General features: G+C 52.9%; 1 protein-coding gene and 2 pseudogenes across 1 annotated transcript; all 3 read right to left on the bottom strand.

Moving 5' to 3' along the window:
• Positions 1 to 719: 719 nt before the first annotated feature.
• SPRN (shadow of prion protein) lies at positions 720 to 2,268 on the bottom strand. The gene is made up of 2 exons (XM_060126528.1): positions 2,145 to 2,268; positions 720 to 1,322 (listed from the first exon to the last, which is right to left on the bottom strand). The coding sequence occupies exon 2, from the start codon at positions 1,304 to 1,306 to the stop codon at positions 860 to 862; it is 447 nt and encodes a 148-aa protein (XP_059982511.1). The 5' UTR covers positions 1,307 to 1,322; positions 2,145 to 2,268; the 3' UTR covers positions 720 to 859.
• Positions 2,269 to 5,619: 3,351 nt separating this feature from the next.
• Positions 5,620 to 6,310, bottom strand: LOC132506964 (ganglioside GM2 activator-like; annotated as a pseudogene).
• Positions 6,311 to 6,950: 640 nt separating this feature from the next.
• Positions 6,951 to 10,080, bottom strand: LOC132506965 (olfactory receptor 6B1-like; annotated as a pseudogene).
• Between the last annotated feature and the right edge of the window lie 9,783 nt (positions 10,081 to 19,863).

The following is a 19,863-nucleotide window of genomic DNA, read 5'->3' on the forward strand; positions in this document are numbered from 1 at the left end:
TTGAAGTTTAAACAGATTTTCTTTTTCTTCCAAAATAGGTCCCAGAAGAGCTGTTTCAAGTCAGAGCAAAGTGGCTTTAAGGGAGCCCCTGGCGACGGGTCTCGCAAAGCGTCTGCCCGTGGGGGGACCCGGGCACGGGCCCTGGGCCCAAGGGCAGGGGCAAGGCGTGGGCAGTTCCTGTGGGCGAGGGTATCCTGGGAGCCGTCTGGAGAACCACGGGGCCACGTCTGGGCTCACTAATCCACAGATGTGGCCCCCTTCCTTTCTGGAAGGCAGCACACTACAGCCTGCGAGGGAAACCTCTCCTCTCCCCCAAATCCTCAAGTCCTTTGGCCCACTGGGGCTGTTTCTGGGGGGGATGCCACCACGTCCTCAGGGGTGTGGCCGAACCAGCCCAGCCTGAGGGCCCACCTCTCTGCCTGGTGGTCAGCACCGTCCACACCTCTCAAGTGTCCAGGTGGGGTCAGGGGAGCTAGAACAAGCTGAACAGCTTGTAGAGTGGTGGGCAGCTGGCCAGGATGGTGCAGGAACCTCAGGACACCTGCCTTTCTGGCTGGGGGGGGTACCCTAACCTCCAAGTGGCAGGCAGGGCATCCTGGAGCTGAGGGGCCACTGGTCCCCTGGTAGGGTGGGAGGTGCGGAGGCTGGGGAGGGGATCGGGCAGGAGGGGGAACAGGAGGTGCCTCTGGGTCATAGGAGGAGAGGCTGCTGGACTGTCGGGAGTTGGCCACGCAGCTCCTCTGGGCTCAGAGGCCTTGGGCAGTGGAGGCAAGGGGCGCTCAGTGCTGGGCAGCCTCTGTGGTGGCTCGCGGGGCAGGCGCGGGCTGGGGGCACATCTGGCCCCCGAGCCCAGCCCGGCCTAGGTCCGCAGCAGCCCCAGGGCGCCCAGGGCACCGCCCAGCAGCAGGCAGAGGTGAGGGTCGCCCGTGGGCCCCGCGCCCGAAGTCCACGCCCGGTAGCTGTAGACGCTTCGGTTCGTTCCGTTGCCGCCGGGTGCGCCGTCCTCGTCGTCGTCTGGGCCATGCTCCCCGGGCCCCGCGGCCCTCCTCCAGCTCGAGCCCGCCGCCAGGCCCGCGGCTGCCCCCGCCGCTGCCCCCGCCGCCGCTCCCGCGGCCACGCGCAGCGAGGAGCCGGCGTAGCGGGGCGCAGGCCTCACGCGCACCCTCGAGGCCCCGCGCGCGCCCCCGCGCAGCCCGCCCCGGGCGCTGCCGCGAGCCCCGCCACGGCCGCCCTTGGCCGCGCCGCTGTCGCAGAGGAAGGTGGCCGCTAGCAGCAGAGCCCAGCACGCGGCGGCAGTCCAGTTCATCTTCGTGGAGCAAAACCTGCGGGAGGATGGAGGAAGGGACCTCAGCTTCTGCGAGGCCCAGGGCGCCCGGGGCCTGGGGACAGGGGCTCAGCATTTGGTGGTACATGGGGCCCCAGCACCTTGGAGCACTACCGGACCAGGCTGGCGTGGGCTAAGAGGAGGAGGTTGTAATGCCTGAGGATTAGGGACTCAGGCTTGGGGAGGGCGTGGGCTCTTGTTCAGTAACTGGGAAGGGGCGGCAGGGGGTGAGAGGGTTCAGCACCTGCGGGTTATTCTGTGCTTGGGGGGGTGGTGGTGGAGTAGGGGCAAAGAATGGGCGGTGGTGAGCACCCTCCGGTGGGCGGGGGGCGCTCAGGCCTGGGGAGGGGGCCCCGTATTCTGGGCTGCTCTGGAAGGACCGACTCCGGTCTCCAGGGCTCGGCAGGACCAGAGGCCACCCTGGGGTCTCAGGGACCGAGGGTCCCCAAGGAACCAGATTGGGGTCTGGAGAAGGGACCAACGGTGAGACTCGACCCGGCCCTCCCACCCCTTCCGGGGCTGCGCGGGGCCAGAGCCGGTTCGGGCCTCGCGGGCTCGTCACCCTGTGCGGACCCCGCCCCGCCGCCGCAGGCCCGGGCCCAGCTTAGGGTCGCCTCCCGCCCGCTTCTGCCTCGCGCTCCCCCCCCGCCCCCACCGCCTGGCTCAGCTGCTGGGCCGGGGGACCGGGATGCGACCACCTGCCGGAGGCTCCACCCTCCGCCCGGGCCCTGTCGGCCCCTCGCTGCGTCTTCATTTCTAGCCCGGCGGGCGCCAGCCCCAGCCTCCCGGTGCGCGCCCACATTCCGCCGCCCGGCCTTACCAGCCACGGGCCTCGCTCGGAACCGCGGCGGCCGCTCCAGGGACCGCTGCCGAGCGGGAAGGACGGAGCTGCGGCGGAGACTGCACGGAGCGCCGAGCGCCGACCGCCAAAGCGCCGACCGCGGAGCCTGGCTTTTGCGTGAGGCCTCCGCCCTAGGCTTGGGGGTGGGCAGACGCGGAGGCGCATCCCCCGGGAGACGGAAGGGAGGAGATAAAGGCAGGCGCTCCGAGGCGCAGCACCCCGTCCTAGCGGCCCCCCCCCCCCCCGGGTCCTGTCTCTCGACAGGACCCTCTGCCCCGCTGTCTTCAGCACCCGGTGCGCACACCGCCACCTTCCCACAGTCCATCCCACTCCACCCGCCCCAAACCCTAACCTCTCCCACCCCACCCTCTCCCGTTCCTCATTTCCATCCTTCCCGGGGTGGGTGTGTCCCAGACACAGGGACCACAGAATGCGACGTCGGACCCTGAGCTCCTGACCGCGGTGCACAGAGAGGGGAGGACGGCTCTCCAGGGCCCCATGGTGGCCGAGTCCCAGAGCAGCACCCCCTCGTGGGCCCCCCCCTCCCGCCCTTTAGTGCCCACTGTTCAGGCTCCTCCGGGGGTCCTCAGGCAGCCCCGCCACCGGTAACCCGACTGCTCCAGCCCGCGGGCCTCCCCGGCCCCGGCCGGACTGGACTCCGGGGCCACGTCTGAGATGGTGCTGTCCTGCTTCCCAAGGTTGGTTTGTCCTCTGGAATCTCTTCCCCTCCACCCACTGACTCTAGGCCTTCACCCCAGCCACTCCACCTGGGGACACCAGGCCCTCTTGATGGTGTCGGAGGTGGGCACAGGGACCTCCTGAACTTCAGAGGGTTGTTACGTGATTCGATCTCTCAGCTTCCACCAGACCCTCGTGGTCCCTGGAGGCTCAGCACCGCTGCTCCACACGTTCTCCTGGGCAATCTCAGGGCCTGTGGGTTTCAAATGCCACCTGGGCCAGAGGGGCAGCGGCCAAGTAGAGAGCCTCCCGCCCAGCCTCAGGGACTGGGCTGCTGTGGTGATGGATGGCAGGAGGGGTGGGGACAGAAATGGGGGTTCGTCCAAGGTTTGCATTCTCTGGTTGAGCCCCCCCCACCCCCGGTCCCACGCACAGAACGGCCCCCAGCGTGTTGCTCACCCCAAGGAAACAAGGGCGTTTCTCTGACGGTATCAGGAAGCACCCGGAAGCCCCGGCGCGGTGTGGGGCCTGCTGGGGACAGCTGCCGCTTTGGCCTCTCAGCGTCCTTTCCCTGTTCCGGTCAAAGCATCCTTGTGTGTGCCCTGGGGAGCCAGCCCTCTCTTATGTTCGGCCCATGGGGGTCTGACTGTGACTGCCCCCTCCCCTGGTCTTGTGAGGGGATGTGGCATGCCCTGTGGCTCTTCCTGGCCACGTGGACCTGCTTCCCAGTGTAAGGCCCCTGGCCGTGGTCTGAGCTGCTGAGAGAGGCCGCTCTCCTTCCGCGGGAGGCTGTGCCTGGAGCCGTTGCATGCGAGGACCCGTCACCCTCGTGGAGCCTTCACATGGAGCCCGAGGGCAAGTGAGTCGGGCCCTGTGCCCCCTCGACCTCCCGGGTCAGGCAGCGCCACAGCTGACGCCGTGGACCTTCTCTGGATGAGTGCTTTCCGTCACCTGCACTTAGAGGGTCCCCAGCCCGATGGCCCATCCCTGCCCCCTCATTCTCAAGGGTCCTGCCGAGCACAGGGAGCTTCCAGGTAGCCTTCCCACTGCTTTGCTTTAAAGTGTGAACAGCAAACAGCGTTTATCAGGCATCCAAAGACAGAAAGTCTGCAACACAGCAGAGAAAGGCCAAGGTAAAGAAATGGGGTGAAAAAAAAAGGCTCAAGAAGTTTGAGGAATTAGAAGAAAACCTAAGAAACAAACAAAAAATATTCCAACTCATAGGCTCAGAAGAGCTGGGGGGATACTATTTATATAAGAACAGGGTGCTGTGACAAAGGTCGAGGCTAAGAACGAACCTCTGAGAAACAACCAGGAGAATTGAATTATAAAGGTAAGGAAATTTCTCTGCATGAGCAGCAAACGATAGCAAATATGAGAGAAAGGGCAGTTTTGGGCTCTGAGTCTGACAGATAGTTGTTCGGAGGAGAGAGAAGAACCAAGGGCACCACGTAGGAGGAGCCACGGGCTGAGGCTTAATTAACCCTTTTCGAGACCCTAAACCTTTTCTCTTAAAATATGAAGACATGCCATGGGCCTGAGCAGAAGAGAGCCATTTCTTAGTTTTTAAATGTTATTTTTTAAATTGAAATACACATGACATGTAACATGTTGTAAATGTAAGGTGTCCAACATGTTGATTTGGTGCATTTGCATATTGTCATACGATCGCCATTGTCAAGCGTTTGATTTCCATCAACACTCATTGGTGGGGAAAAATGCCAAGAAAACTAGTCGTTGAAATGAATTTTTTAACCCGATTAAGGCTGTATTTCAAAAAAACCCTCAGCAGACATCATACTTAGTGGAGAGCCTTTAAATGTGTTCCCTTAAAAAATAGAACAAGAAAAGCTTCCTACTCTCACCACTTCTGTCGATCAGAGTAAAGTCCGGCCTGAGACCAGGAGACAGCCATGCACTGGAGAAGCCACAGGCTCTGCAGTTCGACTGCTTACCACCCCCCGCAGCTGGGGAGCCAACGACCAGGCAGAGCTGACGAAGCCTGCATCCTCCTGTGGTGCTTACTGGCTAGAGCTAGACAGCAGCTGTCCCTACGGACCGGATGTGCCCTTTCCAACTCACCCCAGTCCCCTCATCCCTGATTATACCCCCAGCTCGAGACTGGGCAGCAGCTGCCTCGGATCGGTTATGTTATACGAAGGAAAGGATGGAAGATGTGCCCGGAAACAAGGTGGTGTTCTGTGTGGTCCACTGATGTCTTGCGCTTTGCCCTGCAGGCGCCTGAGTTCGCAGACGTCTTAAACACATAGAGCATTCTCAGATACCTCTCCCATCACATGCCGTGCCTCTCCAGGATACACTGTGCCCCACTGTTAGCTGGGCAAGTCTAGAAAAGAACACTAAATCATAGAAGTTAATGGAGGAACAGACGGAGATCGACTCCTTCAGACCCTTCATTGTAAGAGGGGGTGGGAGTAAAATGAAAACTGTTAGCACTCTCACCTGCTTTTAGGTCGGTGACACACACACAATCAATGAGAGAAGTCATAAAGGTACTTCAGGAGACCAAGACTGGGTCAGTCTGAACAGGGGGTCACAAAACACGTTGGCCCCCTTCCTTGACTGTTTAGAAAATGAGTTGAGTTCTTAGAGAGAAAGCCGGGGGGGGGGTGAGGAGGAAAATGCAGGGGCCAGCCCAGTAGACGTCCTGGGCTGTCAAAAACCACCAGGCTCATCCTCGCTTCGGTTAGGGCTGCTGGCCCACGCCTAAAGATCTTGTAGGTGGCATAAAATGACTTTCAGCGGGGGAGTGTCATCATTGCAGAAAGGACAGAGAGTAGAATCTGGCCTTGGCCAACGTAAGACAGAGGGAGAGGATGCCTTCCTCACACCTCTTCATTCTGCTGTGACAAGTGCCACCTAATTTGCCCTTTAGGGAGGCGGAGACTCTGACACAGCCCAGACGCTTCCCGTTGCTCAGGATGATCTCCGACGGGTAGTTCCCGTTGCTGAGCCAGCTGGGCAACTGCAGGGCAGGCAGGAAGAAGTTAGACTTGGGCAGTGAGTAGGTGCCTTCTTTGAAGGGACAGTGACAGGGAAGCCCACAGGTGTGCAGGGGTTCTGGGCAGGGATTCTCAAGGGGAGTTAACACTTGAAGCACATTACGGAAGTTCTCGTAGGCGCAGCTACCAAGTTGCTCCACACCTGGGACTTTGACCCAAAAGCCAGCCACTTCGTTCTCCACAGCTAATACCACTTTCAGAGGATCTTTGAGGCCCACAGTGGTCCTGACCGCAGCATTGATGGTCACGTTCCTGGGAATGACAGTGGGGTCAGGTTCCACAGTCAGGCTGTTGACCACCGCAGGGTGCTTCCCCTCATCGCAGTTACCCCAGGAAACGCCACCGAGCCTGGAGAGCCTTCGAGAGGATGCGTGCAGGAGCTGCTGGGCCGGCGAGAAGCAAGCCCAGGGAGATGAGGAATGGGGCCTGCATCAGGGCGTTCATCACAGAGGGTGGGTCCTCACCGGGTTAACTACAAGTTTTGTGGAGGTGACGACGCCTTTAAATGCCTGCCCGTATTGGTTATGCAAAGCTGTGCGTTCCAACATACACGCACTTTTGAAACCAAAAGGAGAGGAAGGAAGAATGAGGCAGATGCAGTGTTTAAGGAGGTAATGGCTGATAACTTTCCAAGGCTGATGAGAGAAAGCAAGTCTCGAATTCTAGAAGCGTGACAAACTCCAAGCATGATAACTACACACGCACACACACACACAAGCATACCCTGGACACCAAACACAACAAGAAGATCTTGAAAGCTTCCAGGCGTGGGGGAAAGCCAGAGATTGACCAGGTCACGGGTGGTCGGGGGAGTGACGGTGGAGGGGGACCTTCCCGGGAGCTCGGAGTGAGCTCGTCCTGGGCTGAGGCGCTGTCCCCTGATCGGGTGCTGAAGCTCCCTGTGAGAGGCAGCTGGAGCCTTCGGAGTTTCGGCAGCTCCCACTGTGCTCCCGTCTCAGGGTGCGGGGGGAAGAGAGGAGCTTGCTGGCTGCACTGGGAGAGAGCCATGGCCTGCCTGGTGTGGGCTGGTGGCTGTGAGCAGATGCCGGGGACGGATTTGAAGTTCCTCCCCCTGCAGCTGGTGCTAGGAGGGGCCAGGGGCCTGGTGGAGTTGGGCCAGGGCCTCGCTGATGTCGTGGTTCGGCAGGCAGTAGATGTTGGGGTTGAGCCGTGGGGTCACAACCAAGTAGACCATGGACACCAGCTTGTTGAAGTCGAAGGAGCTGACGGCGTGAGGCCAGGCGTGCATGAAGATGGTGGTGGTGTAGAAGATGGGCACCAGCGCCAGGTGGAAGCACAGGTGGAGAAGGCCTTGTGGTGGCCGGACCCTCCTGGAATGCTCAGCATCGTGGCCACGATGTGGGCATAGGAGGCCACGGTCACTGGCAGGAAGGTCGCGAGCACAGCCAGGGCTGCCACGAAGTCCAGCACTTCGATGGTGATGGTGCCGGAGCAGCAGAGCCGCAGCAGGGGTGAGATGTCACAGAAGAAGTGGTTGAGGACGTTGGGGCCAGAGCCTGAGGCAGGAGGTGAGAGCCATGGACACAAAGGAGACCAGGAAGCCACCCAGCCAGGCGCTGAGGGCTAGACTCAGCAGAGCCTCGAGTCCGTGATGGCCGGCTAGCGCAGCAGGCGACAGATGGCCAGGAACTGGTCACAGGCCATGGTGGCCAGGAGGAAGCACTCAGGGGAGCCAAGGCAGAGGAAGAGGAGCAGCTGGTGAGGCAGCCTGAGAAGGAGACGGTCCTCGCCGAGGCCAGGAGGCCAGCCCGCAGCTTGGGGACAGTGACTGAGGCGTAGAGGGTCTCCAGCACCGACAGGTTGGCCCAGAAGTAGGACACGGGTGTGTGCAGTGGCTGGCTGGCTCTGATGGTCACCACGATGGCCAGGTTCTCCAGGACAGTCACCATGTAGATCGTGAAGAATGACCCGAGCAGTGGCCCCTGAAGGTGGCACAGCCCAGGGAAGCCCAGCAGGATGACATCTGTCACCGAGGTCTCAGTGGAGTTGGTGGAGTTTCTCATAGCCCTCCCTGGCAGGGGGGTCACTTCTGAGTACCCTGGACAGCGGAGAGATGCAGGTGTGATGTGTGCTGGGCAGGGGGCCGGGCCGTGAGAGCTGCATGGGGCACTGTAACCCTTCTCAAAGCCGCTGCAGCACTGACCCCCTCTCAGCCCAGCACCTCGCCCTGAGCTAACACCTGGCAAGGGGGCCTCGGTGCCTGTACGCCGCTGCGCGCAGATGCACCTCTTACCTCCACACTCATGTGGGTGCTCTCAGGTGCGCACTGTTCCCTGTCCCAGCACCAGGTACACGGACAGGCGTGGGAGTGCGCGTGCCCGCGCACACACACACACACACACACACACACGCAGGTGCAGTCCTGCACACACCCCCAGGTACATGCACACACACTCACACACAGGTGTATGTGTGCACATAGCAGGAGAGAAGACCCATTCTGCCTGCCTGGTGTGCCGTCTTAGGCTGTGTGTCTGGGCACTTCCCTGGCCTCCTCCACGTGGGCCCTCAGGGACTGCTGCTCTGTGCTGCTCTCTGGCCAGGGACCCTCAGGCCTCAGGAAGGACACCACTTCCTTCAGATGGCCAGCCGGCTTTCCAGGGGTGAGCAAAACCTGGGCCAGGGGTTTGCAGGGCTGGGGGTGTGGGGGGAGGGGTGGGGGGGAGGGGGTTTGGGGGGAGAGGGTGGGAGGGTTGATCCCCACTTTTGGTGTCCCCACATGACTCTCCGTGAACCGACCTGAGGTCTTTATCCTGTGTTTTCTGAGCATCAAAGTGGCCTTTGGGGGATGGTGGAATCGGTCCACTCAGAGCCTTTCAAGGGCCTCGCAGTTTGGGACTTTCGTGCCAGGACGCCCAGGAGTTGGGTGTCTGACGGATGGGCGAGTGGCAGGGAGGTGGGCGGGCTTGGGCGGAGCCGGGCAGTGCTCCCCGCTGGTGGGTGAGGGGCTCCCGGGGCCTCAGCTCCTCTTCAACCCCTCCCCCGCTCTGCGAGGTTGGGGTCTGTCCAGCAGGACCGGGGGCGCGCTGGAGGGGGAGGGTGATTCCCGCCGGCAAGTGTACTTCTTGGGCGACCCTCAGCCGGTTCCTTCTACATTGACCTTCCCTGGGCCGGGGCTGAGCTGGTGGCTGCTCCTGGCTCACCTCGAAGGGGCTTGGAGACCCCCACTGATGGCGCCCGGTGCCCAGCCCCCTGGGAAGGGGCTGCAGGAGGGCTCAGAGCTGGTGGGGGGTGCAGAGGGGACTGAGGACTGTGTCCCAGTCCCTGGCGATGTGAGACCCGTCGGCGATGCGGCAGAAGAGGCTGGGCCTGAGAAGGGGCTGCAGAACCGGGGTGGGTGGGCCAGCTTGGACACGGGACATCAGGGCTGGGGGCTCCAGGAGCCCGTGCCCTGCTGTCTATGCCGTGCAACTTGGTGGCAGGTGTTGGGGGCACCCGGAAGGTGCTGCCCTCGTAGCACCCCCAGACCCTTTGCCTCAAGACCAAGGTCACTGCCAACCTACCCCACCCCTCCCCTCGCAGAAGGTCTCCAGGGAGGGTCTAGGGGAAGTGGCGCATCTCATTGGGTCCTGCTGCCTCAGGGCCCAGGTGGCTTTTCTGGGGCTCATTAGAGGCTTTGCCCCCCCAGCCCTGTCTTCTGGAGGACGCTAATTGGCATTCTCACCAGCGGGACTCAGAGCAATTTGCAGGGTCCACGGAGGGACTGTGAGGGGGGAATATGATGTAAGGGGTGGGACAAATAGAGCCCGGCCTGTCACCTGCCCTCCAGGTGTCCTGGCCCTGGTGACGCCTGAGACTGGCTCCCAGTCTCAAGGCCCTTCCCTGAGGTCCAAAGGGGAGGGGCTGCTACCCGATAGCAGTCGTTTTGTTTCCTCTCCATGCAGAGCATTTATTTATTCGTTGGTATAAAATAAGGTAAGGGACTCCTGTAAACCGGCTCTCCACTCAAGACCTACACAGTGGCTAATAAGTGACCTTAGTTCCTCCCCTCTGCCACCCCTCCTTCCCTCTCAGAGGGACCACTCACGGGGGTTCCCCTGCTGCCTAAAGCATCTTAATTATAGATAGCACGTTGCTTAGTTCTGCTCGTGTTCAGACGCCATAGCAAAGGGCGCCACGCTACGTGCTGCCTCCTGCGTCCTGCTGTCTCTGTTGCGAAGATTCTTGCTCTGTGGCAGCCGTACCGCGCTCATCCTGGCGCCTGCGCAGTAACATTCTATCGTGTCTGCCTCACGATCTGTGCGTTTGCTCTTTGTGCGCAGCTCCTGAGCGCGGGGCGCCAGGGTTTCTCTTGCAGCCACCCCTGTGAATGGGAGTGCTGGGGCTGAACTTCTCATGCAACTGCAAGAAAATGCCAAGTTCTTTCCTCAAAGTGGCTGTAGTGATTACACTCCTACCATTGAACTACATCCTCTACAACAGATGGTGTTGGTGGATTTCCTAATATTTGCCAATTTGGAGGCTAAAAATAGCATCTCACTGTGAATCGTCTTTCGCTGCTTCTCTTGCTATGGTTAGTGTCAGTGAGTGTTTCTGCTTCTGTGAGATGCCTGTGTGTGTGAGTGTGTGTGTGTGTGTGTGTGTGTGTGTGTGTGTCTTTTGCCCATTTCTCTCCATGGTGCCACCTTTTACTTATTGATTTGCAGGAGTTCTCTTTATATCCTTTTCTAAATTTCTTTACTGAGGTGTAATTTACACAGTGAAGTGCACAGACCTTAAGTGTTAAGTTTGATGAGTTTTGACGAATGCACACATGCATGGAACCCGCACCTCACCAAGATACAAACTTCCTTCACCCCAGAAGCATGCTCCTTCCCAGTCAACCCTTAATCCCCCACTTCGAGGCAGCCACTGTTCTGATTCTTTTCTTCATAGATTAATTCTGTTTCTTTCTAGAATGTAAGAGAAACGGAACCACCCAATATCCCCTCTTTTGTCTCTGGCTTCTGTCAGCATGTTTTTGAGGCATGTCCAGGGTGTCTGTGCCCGTTCCACTATATAGATAGACCATGGTTGTCTGGAAGAGTGTTATTTAATTTCCAAATATTTGGAAATTTTCTGGAGATATTTCTCCAGATATTTTAATTTCATTGTAATCAGAGCGCATCCTTTGCATAATTTTGCATCTTTTAGAGTTTGAGATTTATTTAATGCTCTAGAATATGGGCCTGTATTGGGAAGTGATCTGTGTTCATGGGTCTATTTCTGGATCCTGTTCGGTTCCATTTGTCCCTCAGCTTGTCCTCTCTGACGCCGCACTGCCTCGACTACGGCAGCTTTATAGGCTTGAAGCAGCTGGTGCGAGCGCTCTGACTGCTCTCGTTCTTCAGAGTAGCTCTGGCTCTTTTAGTTCCTTAGCTTTTCCATAAATTTTAGATTCAGCTACTTGATTTCTATGAAAAAAATTCCGTTGTAATTTTTATTGGAATTGCATTGAATCTAGATCAGTTTGGGGAGAATTAACATCTTTACAATATTGAATCTTCCAATACATGAACATGGTCTATCTCTTCATTTTTTGGTTCATCTTTGATTCACATCATTAGTGTTTTTTAATTTTTACCATGTTTTGCAAATATCTTTCCCCAGGTTATAGCTTTTCTCAGTTCCTTTAAGATGTCTTTTGATGAACAGAGTTCTTAATTTTTCAGTTATTTTAGAACAGTTTTAGATTTGCAGAAAAGTTGCAAATTTAGTACAGACAGTTCCCGTACACCCCATACCCAATTTCCCCTAATGCTAATATCTTACATTAGTGTGGGGTATGTTTGTTACAATTCATGAACCAATATTGATACATTATTATCAACTAAAGTCCATACTTTAGTTGGATTTCCTTAGTTTTTACCCAATGTTCTTTTCCTGTCCCAGGATCCCATCCAGAACACAACTTTACATTTAGTTGTCATGCTTCCTTAGTTCCTCTTGGCTGTGAGTTTCTCATACTTTTCTTTTTTTTGGACAGTTTTGAGGAGCTTGGGTTATCTCTTTTATAGGATGTCCCCAAATTAGGGTTTGTCTCATGTTTTTCTCATGATTAGACTGGGGTTAAGGATCTTTGGGGGGAAGACTACAGAGATAAAGTGTCCTTCTCATCATGTCGTATCAGAGGTCCATACTGTCAACAAGGATCGTCAGTGCTGGTGCTGACCTTGATCACCTGGCTGAGGCCGTGTGTCATCTCTCCTGTCAGGTTACCCACCAGCCTTCCACACTGTCCTCTCTGGAAGGAGATGATTACATCAGCCCACACTTAAGGAGTGGGGGGGGGGCGGCGGTCACGCTCTCCCTTCTTGAGAAAGGAATATAGACCTAAATCACTTGCAGTTCTTTTGCATGGAAGATTGTCTTTTCTCCTCATTTCCTTATTTATCCAATCAGTCCTTTATATCAGTACAGACTCATGGATTTTATTTCAGACTTTGGGTTATAACCTGATGCTATGCTAATTATTTTGTTGCTCGAACCATCCCAGCTTTTGTCACTGGGAGCTCTCAGATGATTCCTGGGCCCCTTGGACACGCCCCATCATTTTGGCTTTTCTTTTGAATACTTACTTTCTGGTGCTGAGATGCCCCAGGCTCATCCTGCACATTTCCTGCTATACCTGGAATCAGCCATTTTCCCAAGGAGCCCTGGTACCTTTTATTATACGATGATATTAGAAACCAACCTCTGGGGACTTCCCTGGCGGTCCAGTGGTTAGCACTCCGAGCTTCCACTGCAGGGGGCACAGGTTCGATCCCTGGTCAGGGAATTAAGATCTCTTGTGCCACGAGGCATGGCCAAAAGAAAAGAAACAGAAAAAGAAAGCAACCGCTGGGTGCCAGCAGTGCCTGTCGCCACCAGGCTGCTGTCATCTCTAGCCCTGCCGGCAGAGCGAGGAGACCCGTGTGTACAGTGGCCTGTGTGCACACACTTCCGCACGGATTTCTGTATGTAACACCTGTATCTGTGCTAAGCCAAACAGGAGGCCCTACTGATGTCTCCAGCTCTGATCCGTCACCACATGGACCATTCCATCCCCCGTGCTGTGCTTATCTGTAAGTGTCCACCCCGACAGTGAAACCCCTCGCTCCCACTGCCCATCATCCATTAACTTAATTGTCCAACTCCAGTGTACATGCAAAGTGGTGGTAGAATTGTTAACCTGTACTCTGTTAGGAAAAATCTTTGTCAACTAGAGCACAGTGCTGTGTAGTTTCTCCTGCCATTGGTCTTACAGACTCCACTCATTTCCAAGGTTACTTAGACTAGCACCTTTACACCCCACGTCCTGCAGTGAGGTTTTTCTTGCATTCCTTATACAGTTCAATTGTTTGCCGCCTTCTTCATTCCATCTAGAGTCCCCGAGCCTCCTAAATGATTTTTTTTTAAGTTTATATACATTGAAGTTCACGTTTTGTACAGTAGAGTTCTGTGGGTTTTAACAAGTATCAATATCATGTATCCACCATTACACTATCACAGAAGAGTTTCGCTGCCTTAAAATCCTCTGAACTTCACCTGTTAAACCCTGTCTCCTCCCCCTGGCCCTTTGGCACTTACTGACCTTTACTGTCTCCACAGCTTTGCCTTTTCCAGAATGTTATAAAATTGGACTCACACGGTGTGTAGCCTCTTCAGACTGGTGTCGTTCAGTTAGCAATGTACCTTTAAGATTCAGCCATGTCTTTTCGTGGCTCGATCGCTCATTCCTTTTTAGTGCTAAATGACATTCCACTGGATGGAATTAGCACTAAGTGGACCACAGTTTATTATTTGCTCACCTATTGAAGGGCATCTTGGTTGCTCCCAGTTTTGGGTGGTTATGGGTAAAGCTGCTGCAAACACTGGCATGCGGGTTTTTTCGTGGGCATAAATTTTCAGATCAGTTGGGCAAATACCTAGGAGTGTGACTGCTAGATCACATGGCAAGACTACATTTAGCTGTTAGGAAGCTGCCTAACTATCTTCCACAGTGGCTTTTTCATTTGCTTTCCCGCCAGCAATGAAGCAGTCCTTTTGCTTCTCATCCTTGCCAGCATTGTGCATTGTCAGGCTTTTGGATTCTAGCTGTTCTTATAGGTGAGTAGTGGTATCTCCTTTATAAAAAATTTATTTATTTGGCTGTGCTGTGGGGCATGTGGGATCTTAGTTTCCTGACCAGGGATCGAACCCGTGTCCCCTGCAGTGGAAGCGCGGAGTCTTAACCACTGGACCGCCAGGGAAATCCCTGCTTTTTTTTTTTTTTTTTTGCGATACGCGGGTCCCTCACTGTTGTGGCCTCTCCCGTTGCGGAGCACAGGCTCCGGACGCGCAGGCTCAGCGGCCATGGCTCACGGGCCCAGCCGCTCCGTGGCATGTGGGATCTTCCCGGACCGGGGCATGAACCCGTGTCCCCTGCATTGGCAGGCGGACTCTCAACCACTGCGCCACCAGGGAAGCCCATCCCTGCTTATTTTGATTTGCAATTTTCTAGTAAATTTTGTTGACCATCTTATCATAGGCTTCTTTTTCATCTGTATATCTTCTCTGGTGAGGTGTTAAAGGTCATAATTTTAGCACAGTCAAAATTTTCAATATTTATTTTTTTACAATTCACATTCTTTTTTTTTTAATAAATTTATTTTATTTTTTTAAATTTAGTTCTGGCTGTGTTGGGTCTTCGTTGCATTGTGAGGGCTTCTCATTGTGATGGCTTCCCTTGTTTTGGAGCATATGGGCTCTAGGCTCATGGGCTTCAGTAGTTGTGGCTCGTGGGCTGCAGAGCGCAGGCTCAGTAGTTGTGGCGCATGGGCTGAGTTGCTCTGCAGCATGTGGGATCTTCCCGGACCAGGGATCGAACCTGTGTCCCCTGCACTGGCAGGCGGATTCTTAACCACTGTACCATCAGGGAAGTCCCTGATTCACATGCTTTTAAGGGACATTCTTGGCTACTCTGAGGTTAGAATAATGTTCGTCTATATATTCATGGAAATATTTTAAGTATTTCCTTCTTTTTTGACATTCTTTTCTTTTTCCTTTCTAAAAATTGAAGTGAAATTCCCATAACATAAAATGAACCAGTCAGCTCCCAATTTGCTTTCTGTCTGTGGATTTACCTATCCTAGATATTTCATATAAATGACATCAATATGATATGTAACATTTTGTGTCTGGCTTCTTTCATTTAGCTTAATGTTTTCAAGGTTCATCCATGTTGCAGCCTGAATCAATACTTCATTCCTTTTTATGACTGGATAATATTCCATTGTAAGTATATACCAACTTTTCTTTCTTTATCCATCTCTTAGGGTTGTTTCTACCTTTTGGCAATGTGTGAATAGTGCTGCTACGGACCTTCGTGTACAAGTATTTGCTTGAGTACCAGTTTTCAATTCTCTTGCACCAGAAAGTGATTCAGTTATACATACATATACATACATACATATATATATTCCTTTTCAGATTCTTTCCCATTATAGGTTATTACAATATATTGAATATAGTTCCCTGTGCTATACAGTAGGTCCTTGTTGTTTATGTATTTTATATATACTAGTGTGTATCTGTTAATCCCAAACTCTTTGGTAACTATAAGTTTAATCTCTATGTCTGTGAGCCTATTTCTGTTTTGTAAATAAGTTTGTTTGTATCATATTTTTAGATTCCACATATAATTGATAACATATGATATTTGTCTTTCTCTTTCTGACTTACTTCACTTAGAATGATCATCTCTAGGTCCATCCATGTTGCTGCAAATGGCATTATTTCATTCTTTTTTATGGTTGAGTAATATTCCATTGTATATATATACCACATTTTCTTTATCCATTCATCTGTCGATGGACATTTAGGTTGCTTCCATGTCTAGGCTATTGTAAATAATGCTGCTATGAACATTGGTGTGTGTGTATTTTTTAGAATTGGTGTTTTCACTTTCTTTGGCTATGTACTTAGGAGTGGAATTTCTGAATCATATGGTAGTTCTAATTTTAATTTTTTTGAGGAAACTCCATACTGTTTTCCAAAGTGGTTAATATCATTTGCAAATATTTTTCTCCCGTTCACTAGGTTGTCTTTTCATTTAGTTGATGGTTTTCTTTGCTGTGCATACAATGGAATATTATTCAGCCTTAAAAAAGAAGGAAATCCTGCTATATGTGACAATATGGATGAACCTGGAAGACATTATGCTCGGTGAAATAAGCCAGGCACAGAAGGACGAATGCTGCGTGACTCCACATATACGAGGCATCAACAGAGTCAAACTCATAGAAACAGAGGAGGATGGAGGCTGCCAGGAGCTGCGGGAGGGGAAAGGGGAGCTGTGTTTCAGTGGGTATAAAGTTTCTGTCATGCAAGGTACGTTCTGGAGCTCTGCTGAACACATGGTGCTTATAGTTAACGATAGTGTGTTTGCACCTTAATTTTGAAGAATGGGACAGTGGTGTGGTGATGGGGCCTGGGGTAGCCTTGTGTTCCCGTGCTGCACAATCCCGAGAGTGGATGGGAACCTTCCCCTCCCCCCAGAGCATGGTCTTTATTGTCCAGCTCGTTGCCAAGTGTTTAACGAGGCCCGGCTCTTGTCCTAGGTACACCATACTAGGTGTAAATACAGCAGTAGGAGACACAGTCCCTGTCCATTTGAGGCATATAATCCAAGTATTTCTCAGGAATTACTCCATGGTCAGAAATAAAATCTGGACTTAGCTGCCTGTATTGCAAGGAACATTCTTTAAAGTCAACATTTTAAGGAAAAACATTACACCCTGCACTTACATAGTAGGAAATTTCTTCCTGGTAACATCAGCTTCATCATTATCAATAAACAAGGTTTACTTTTGTTAAAATTCACCTTACATTCCTCTCCTCTGTAATTTGAATAAAGATTTTTAAAAAATTAATTAATTAATTTTTGGCTGCATTGGGTCTTCATTGCTGCATGTGGGCTTTCTCTAGTCGCAGTGAGCGGGGGCTACTCTTCGTTGCAGTGCACAGGCTTCTCATTGCACTGGCTTCTCTTGTTGTAGAGCACGGGCTCTAGGTGCATGGGCTCAGTAGTTGTGGTGCACGGGCTTTGTTGCTTCATGGCATGTGGGATCTTCCTGGACCAGGGCTCGAACCCGTGTCCTCTGCATTGGCAGGTGGATTCTTAACCACTGTGCCACCAGGGAAGTCCCATAAAGATTTTTTGAAAAGGGAATTTTATGAGGTTAAGCAGTGGAAGGAAGGGCTTAGGTATAAATTTGGCCAACAGTTGTCTGGGCAAAGGAGCTCTAGGGTGTTGAGTGAACCCAGCTCATCTCCAGGCCATTTTTACTAATATTTTGAGGACAACAGAAAGCCCCTGAGGGTGGATGGGAACCAGTAAACATGCAAAGGTGGGGGGCTGTCCCTCCTGTAACCACGGTACGTCCTGTAAGACGCTGTCTGAGCTTGGCCCTGCTGGTCCTGAAGAAGCAAGCCACCATCATGAGAAGGCCTGTGGGAAGGCCCCAGGGCAGGGCACGGCGGTGGCCTCTCGGGCCGAGAGCAGCCAGAAAGAAAATGGGACCTCAGTCCCACAGCTGCAGGGAGACAAGTTCTGCCTGAGGGTCCGGCCCTGGTCAAGCCTCAGATGAGAACTCAGCCCACCTGACTGCAGCCTGGGGCCCTGAGCAGGACCCAGCTCAGTTGTGCTTAGGCCGGCGTCCCACAGAGACCGTGAGATAACAAATGTGTGTTGTTTTGAGCCACTAGGTTTGTGGTGATTCGTCGCTCAGCGTAGAAGAACATAGGTGGTGAAGGAAAGGGTGGTGTAAGACTGAAAATATTTTTAGAATCAGCAGTTACCTGAAAGGCGTTCCTGTGTCTGCTTTAGCAGGTCTTCACTGAGAGTAACCTGAGACCTACAGCACCTCTCCAGGTCCACACAGGTGCTGTTGATCAGGACCAGGGGAGGAGCACAGCAGCCAGAGCTGGCGGGGCAGAAGAGAGCCCCCTCAGGAGTCTCCTTTGAGGTCTGTGCCCGTCGGTCCTGAATGTCTGTACAAGTGGCAAATCCCCATATCAGCAATTTTATTGATGCTCTCAAAGAACCAGCATTTGTTTTCGTTGATTTTCTCTCTTTTTTTCCTGTGCTCCATTTCACTGATTTCTGCTCTGATCTTTATTATTTCCTTTATTCTGCTTATTTTTGTGCTTAGTTTATTATTATATTTCTAGTTTCTTAATATGGAAGCTGATATCATTGATTTAAGGTCTTTCTTCTTTTCTAACATAGGTGTTTGATGCTATGAATTTCCCTGAGTACTGCTCTAGGAGAATCCCACAATTTTTGATATGTTGTGTTTTTATATTCATTAAAAACAGTTTCTTATTTCTCTTGATTTCTCATTTAACTAACAAGTTATTTAGAAGTGTACTGTTTCCAAATATTTGGAGATTTCCCAGATATCTTATTCTTTTATTGGTTTCTATTTTAATTCTATTATGATCAGAAACATACACTGCATCACTTTCAATTCTTTTAAATTTGAGACTTGTTTTACAGCCTAGAATAAGGGTCTATCTTGGTAAGTGTTCCATGTGCACTTGAAAAGCATGTATTCTTCTGTGTCTTGTGGCGTGTCCTCTAAGTGTCAAGTAGGTCAAGTTGATGGCTGTTCAGTCTACTGTGTCCTCCCGCTTCTGCTTGTTCTGCCCCCTTGGGTTTCGTAAATACAGCTGTTTCGTCGAGTTTCTCCTGAGTCCTATGCTGGCAGCTGCTCGTCATCTTTCACTTCTTCACGCGCCTTCTCACCTTGGATTTTGTGCTGAAGATGATATTTGAAGCAATATTTGAAGGAATGACTGGCATTACTCTGATGTAATCCCTCCCTCCAGGAGGGATTTTTGTTGGTTTTTACTTCCTCCAGACACATGGTGGTGCTGGTTGTTTAGGATCCTGTGACTCCGAGTTCAAAGTCTGCACTTTCATGCTCTGAGGATTCTCGACTTGTTGTCCTGGGCCCCGGGGAGCTGGATCTTGCCTGAGCCACCCTCGTTCCCAGGGTGCAGCCCCTCCCTAGGCAGGCTGTGGGTTTGCAGGGTCACCGTGTTTGTGGGGTCTGTAGGGCCTCAGCTGGCCTGAGGGCCGAGTCTGGGCTCCCCGCAGTAGACACCGGTGGTCTTTGTTCCTCAGCCTGGCAATTTCTCACTGACTCTTGTCCCTTTGCTGCTTTTAGGATTAAAACGTGGTTCACTCCCCTTATCTGGTTGTCCTCCAGGAAAAGGTTAATCTGAAGTGCTCAGTTCTCCAGCCTGGGTCTGGAGCTCCCCATGGTTTCCTCTGCGTCTCTGGTACTCTTGCTTAGATATCAGATCTCCGGGCCAATTCCCTGATTTTAAAACGTGTTTGGTATCCATTTTGCATGTCAATTCTTGCCTTGATTTTCTGAACGATTTCTTCAATTCACTTCCAATCCTTACTGAAATTTTATTTCTGCCATCATATTTCCAGTTTGCAAGTTTCTCCCTCTCACTCTCTCTCTCTCTCTCTTTTTAAAAAGTTTTTATTGTTTCAACAATGCAATCCATGTTTTCTCATGTCCGAGGATATTCACAAAATTCTTTCCCTTTGAGCTCTGCTTCCTCTGACTTCCAGTCCTTCCTTAGTTTCGCTCCATCTTGCCTGCTAGAGGCTCTCATCAGATGTCTGGTGGCCCTCAGCTCTCAGCCTGCACTGGAGAGGCCCAAAATGCTGACTATACCCAGGAAGGGTCACTGGGCTGGGGCACCCCACTGTCAGTGTCCTTGGTTCTGGGCATTCGTGGGAAGTTTTCTCAGAGAAGTTCCATCCAAGCTCCCATCTGGAGGGACCAGGGTGCAGGACTGGGGTCTCGCCATCAGATATCTGGGTGGGTCCTCCCTGGGCCTCTGTCTCTGGAGTTCTGGGCACGTGTCACCACCAGAGCAGCTGCTCTGCTCCCTCCTGTTGGGTCCCTACCCCCTGCCCCACGTCAGCCTGTCCCTCCGTCCCAAGAACGGGC

This window comes from Lagenorhynchus albirostris, chromosome 16 (assembly GCF_949774975.1).
Source record: "Lagenorhynchus albirostris chromosome 16, mLagAlb1.1, whole genome shotgun sequence".
Classification (NCBI taxonomy): domain Eukaryota; kingdom Metazoa; phylum Chordata; class Mammalia; order Artiodactyla; family Delphinidae; genus Lagenorhynchus; species Lagenorhynchus albirostris.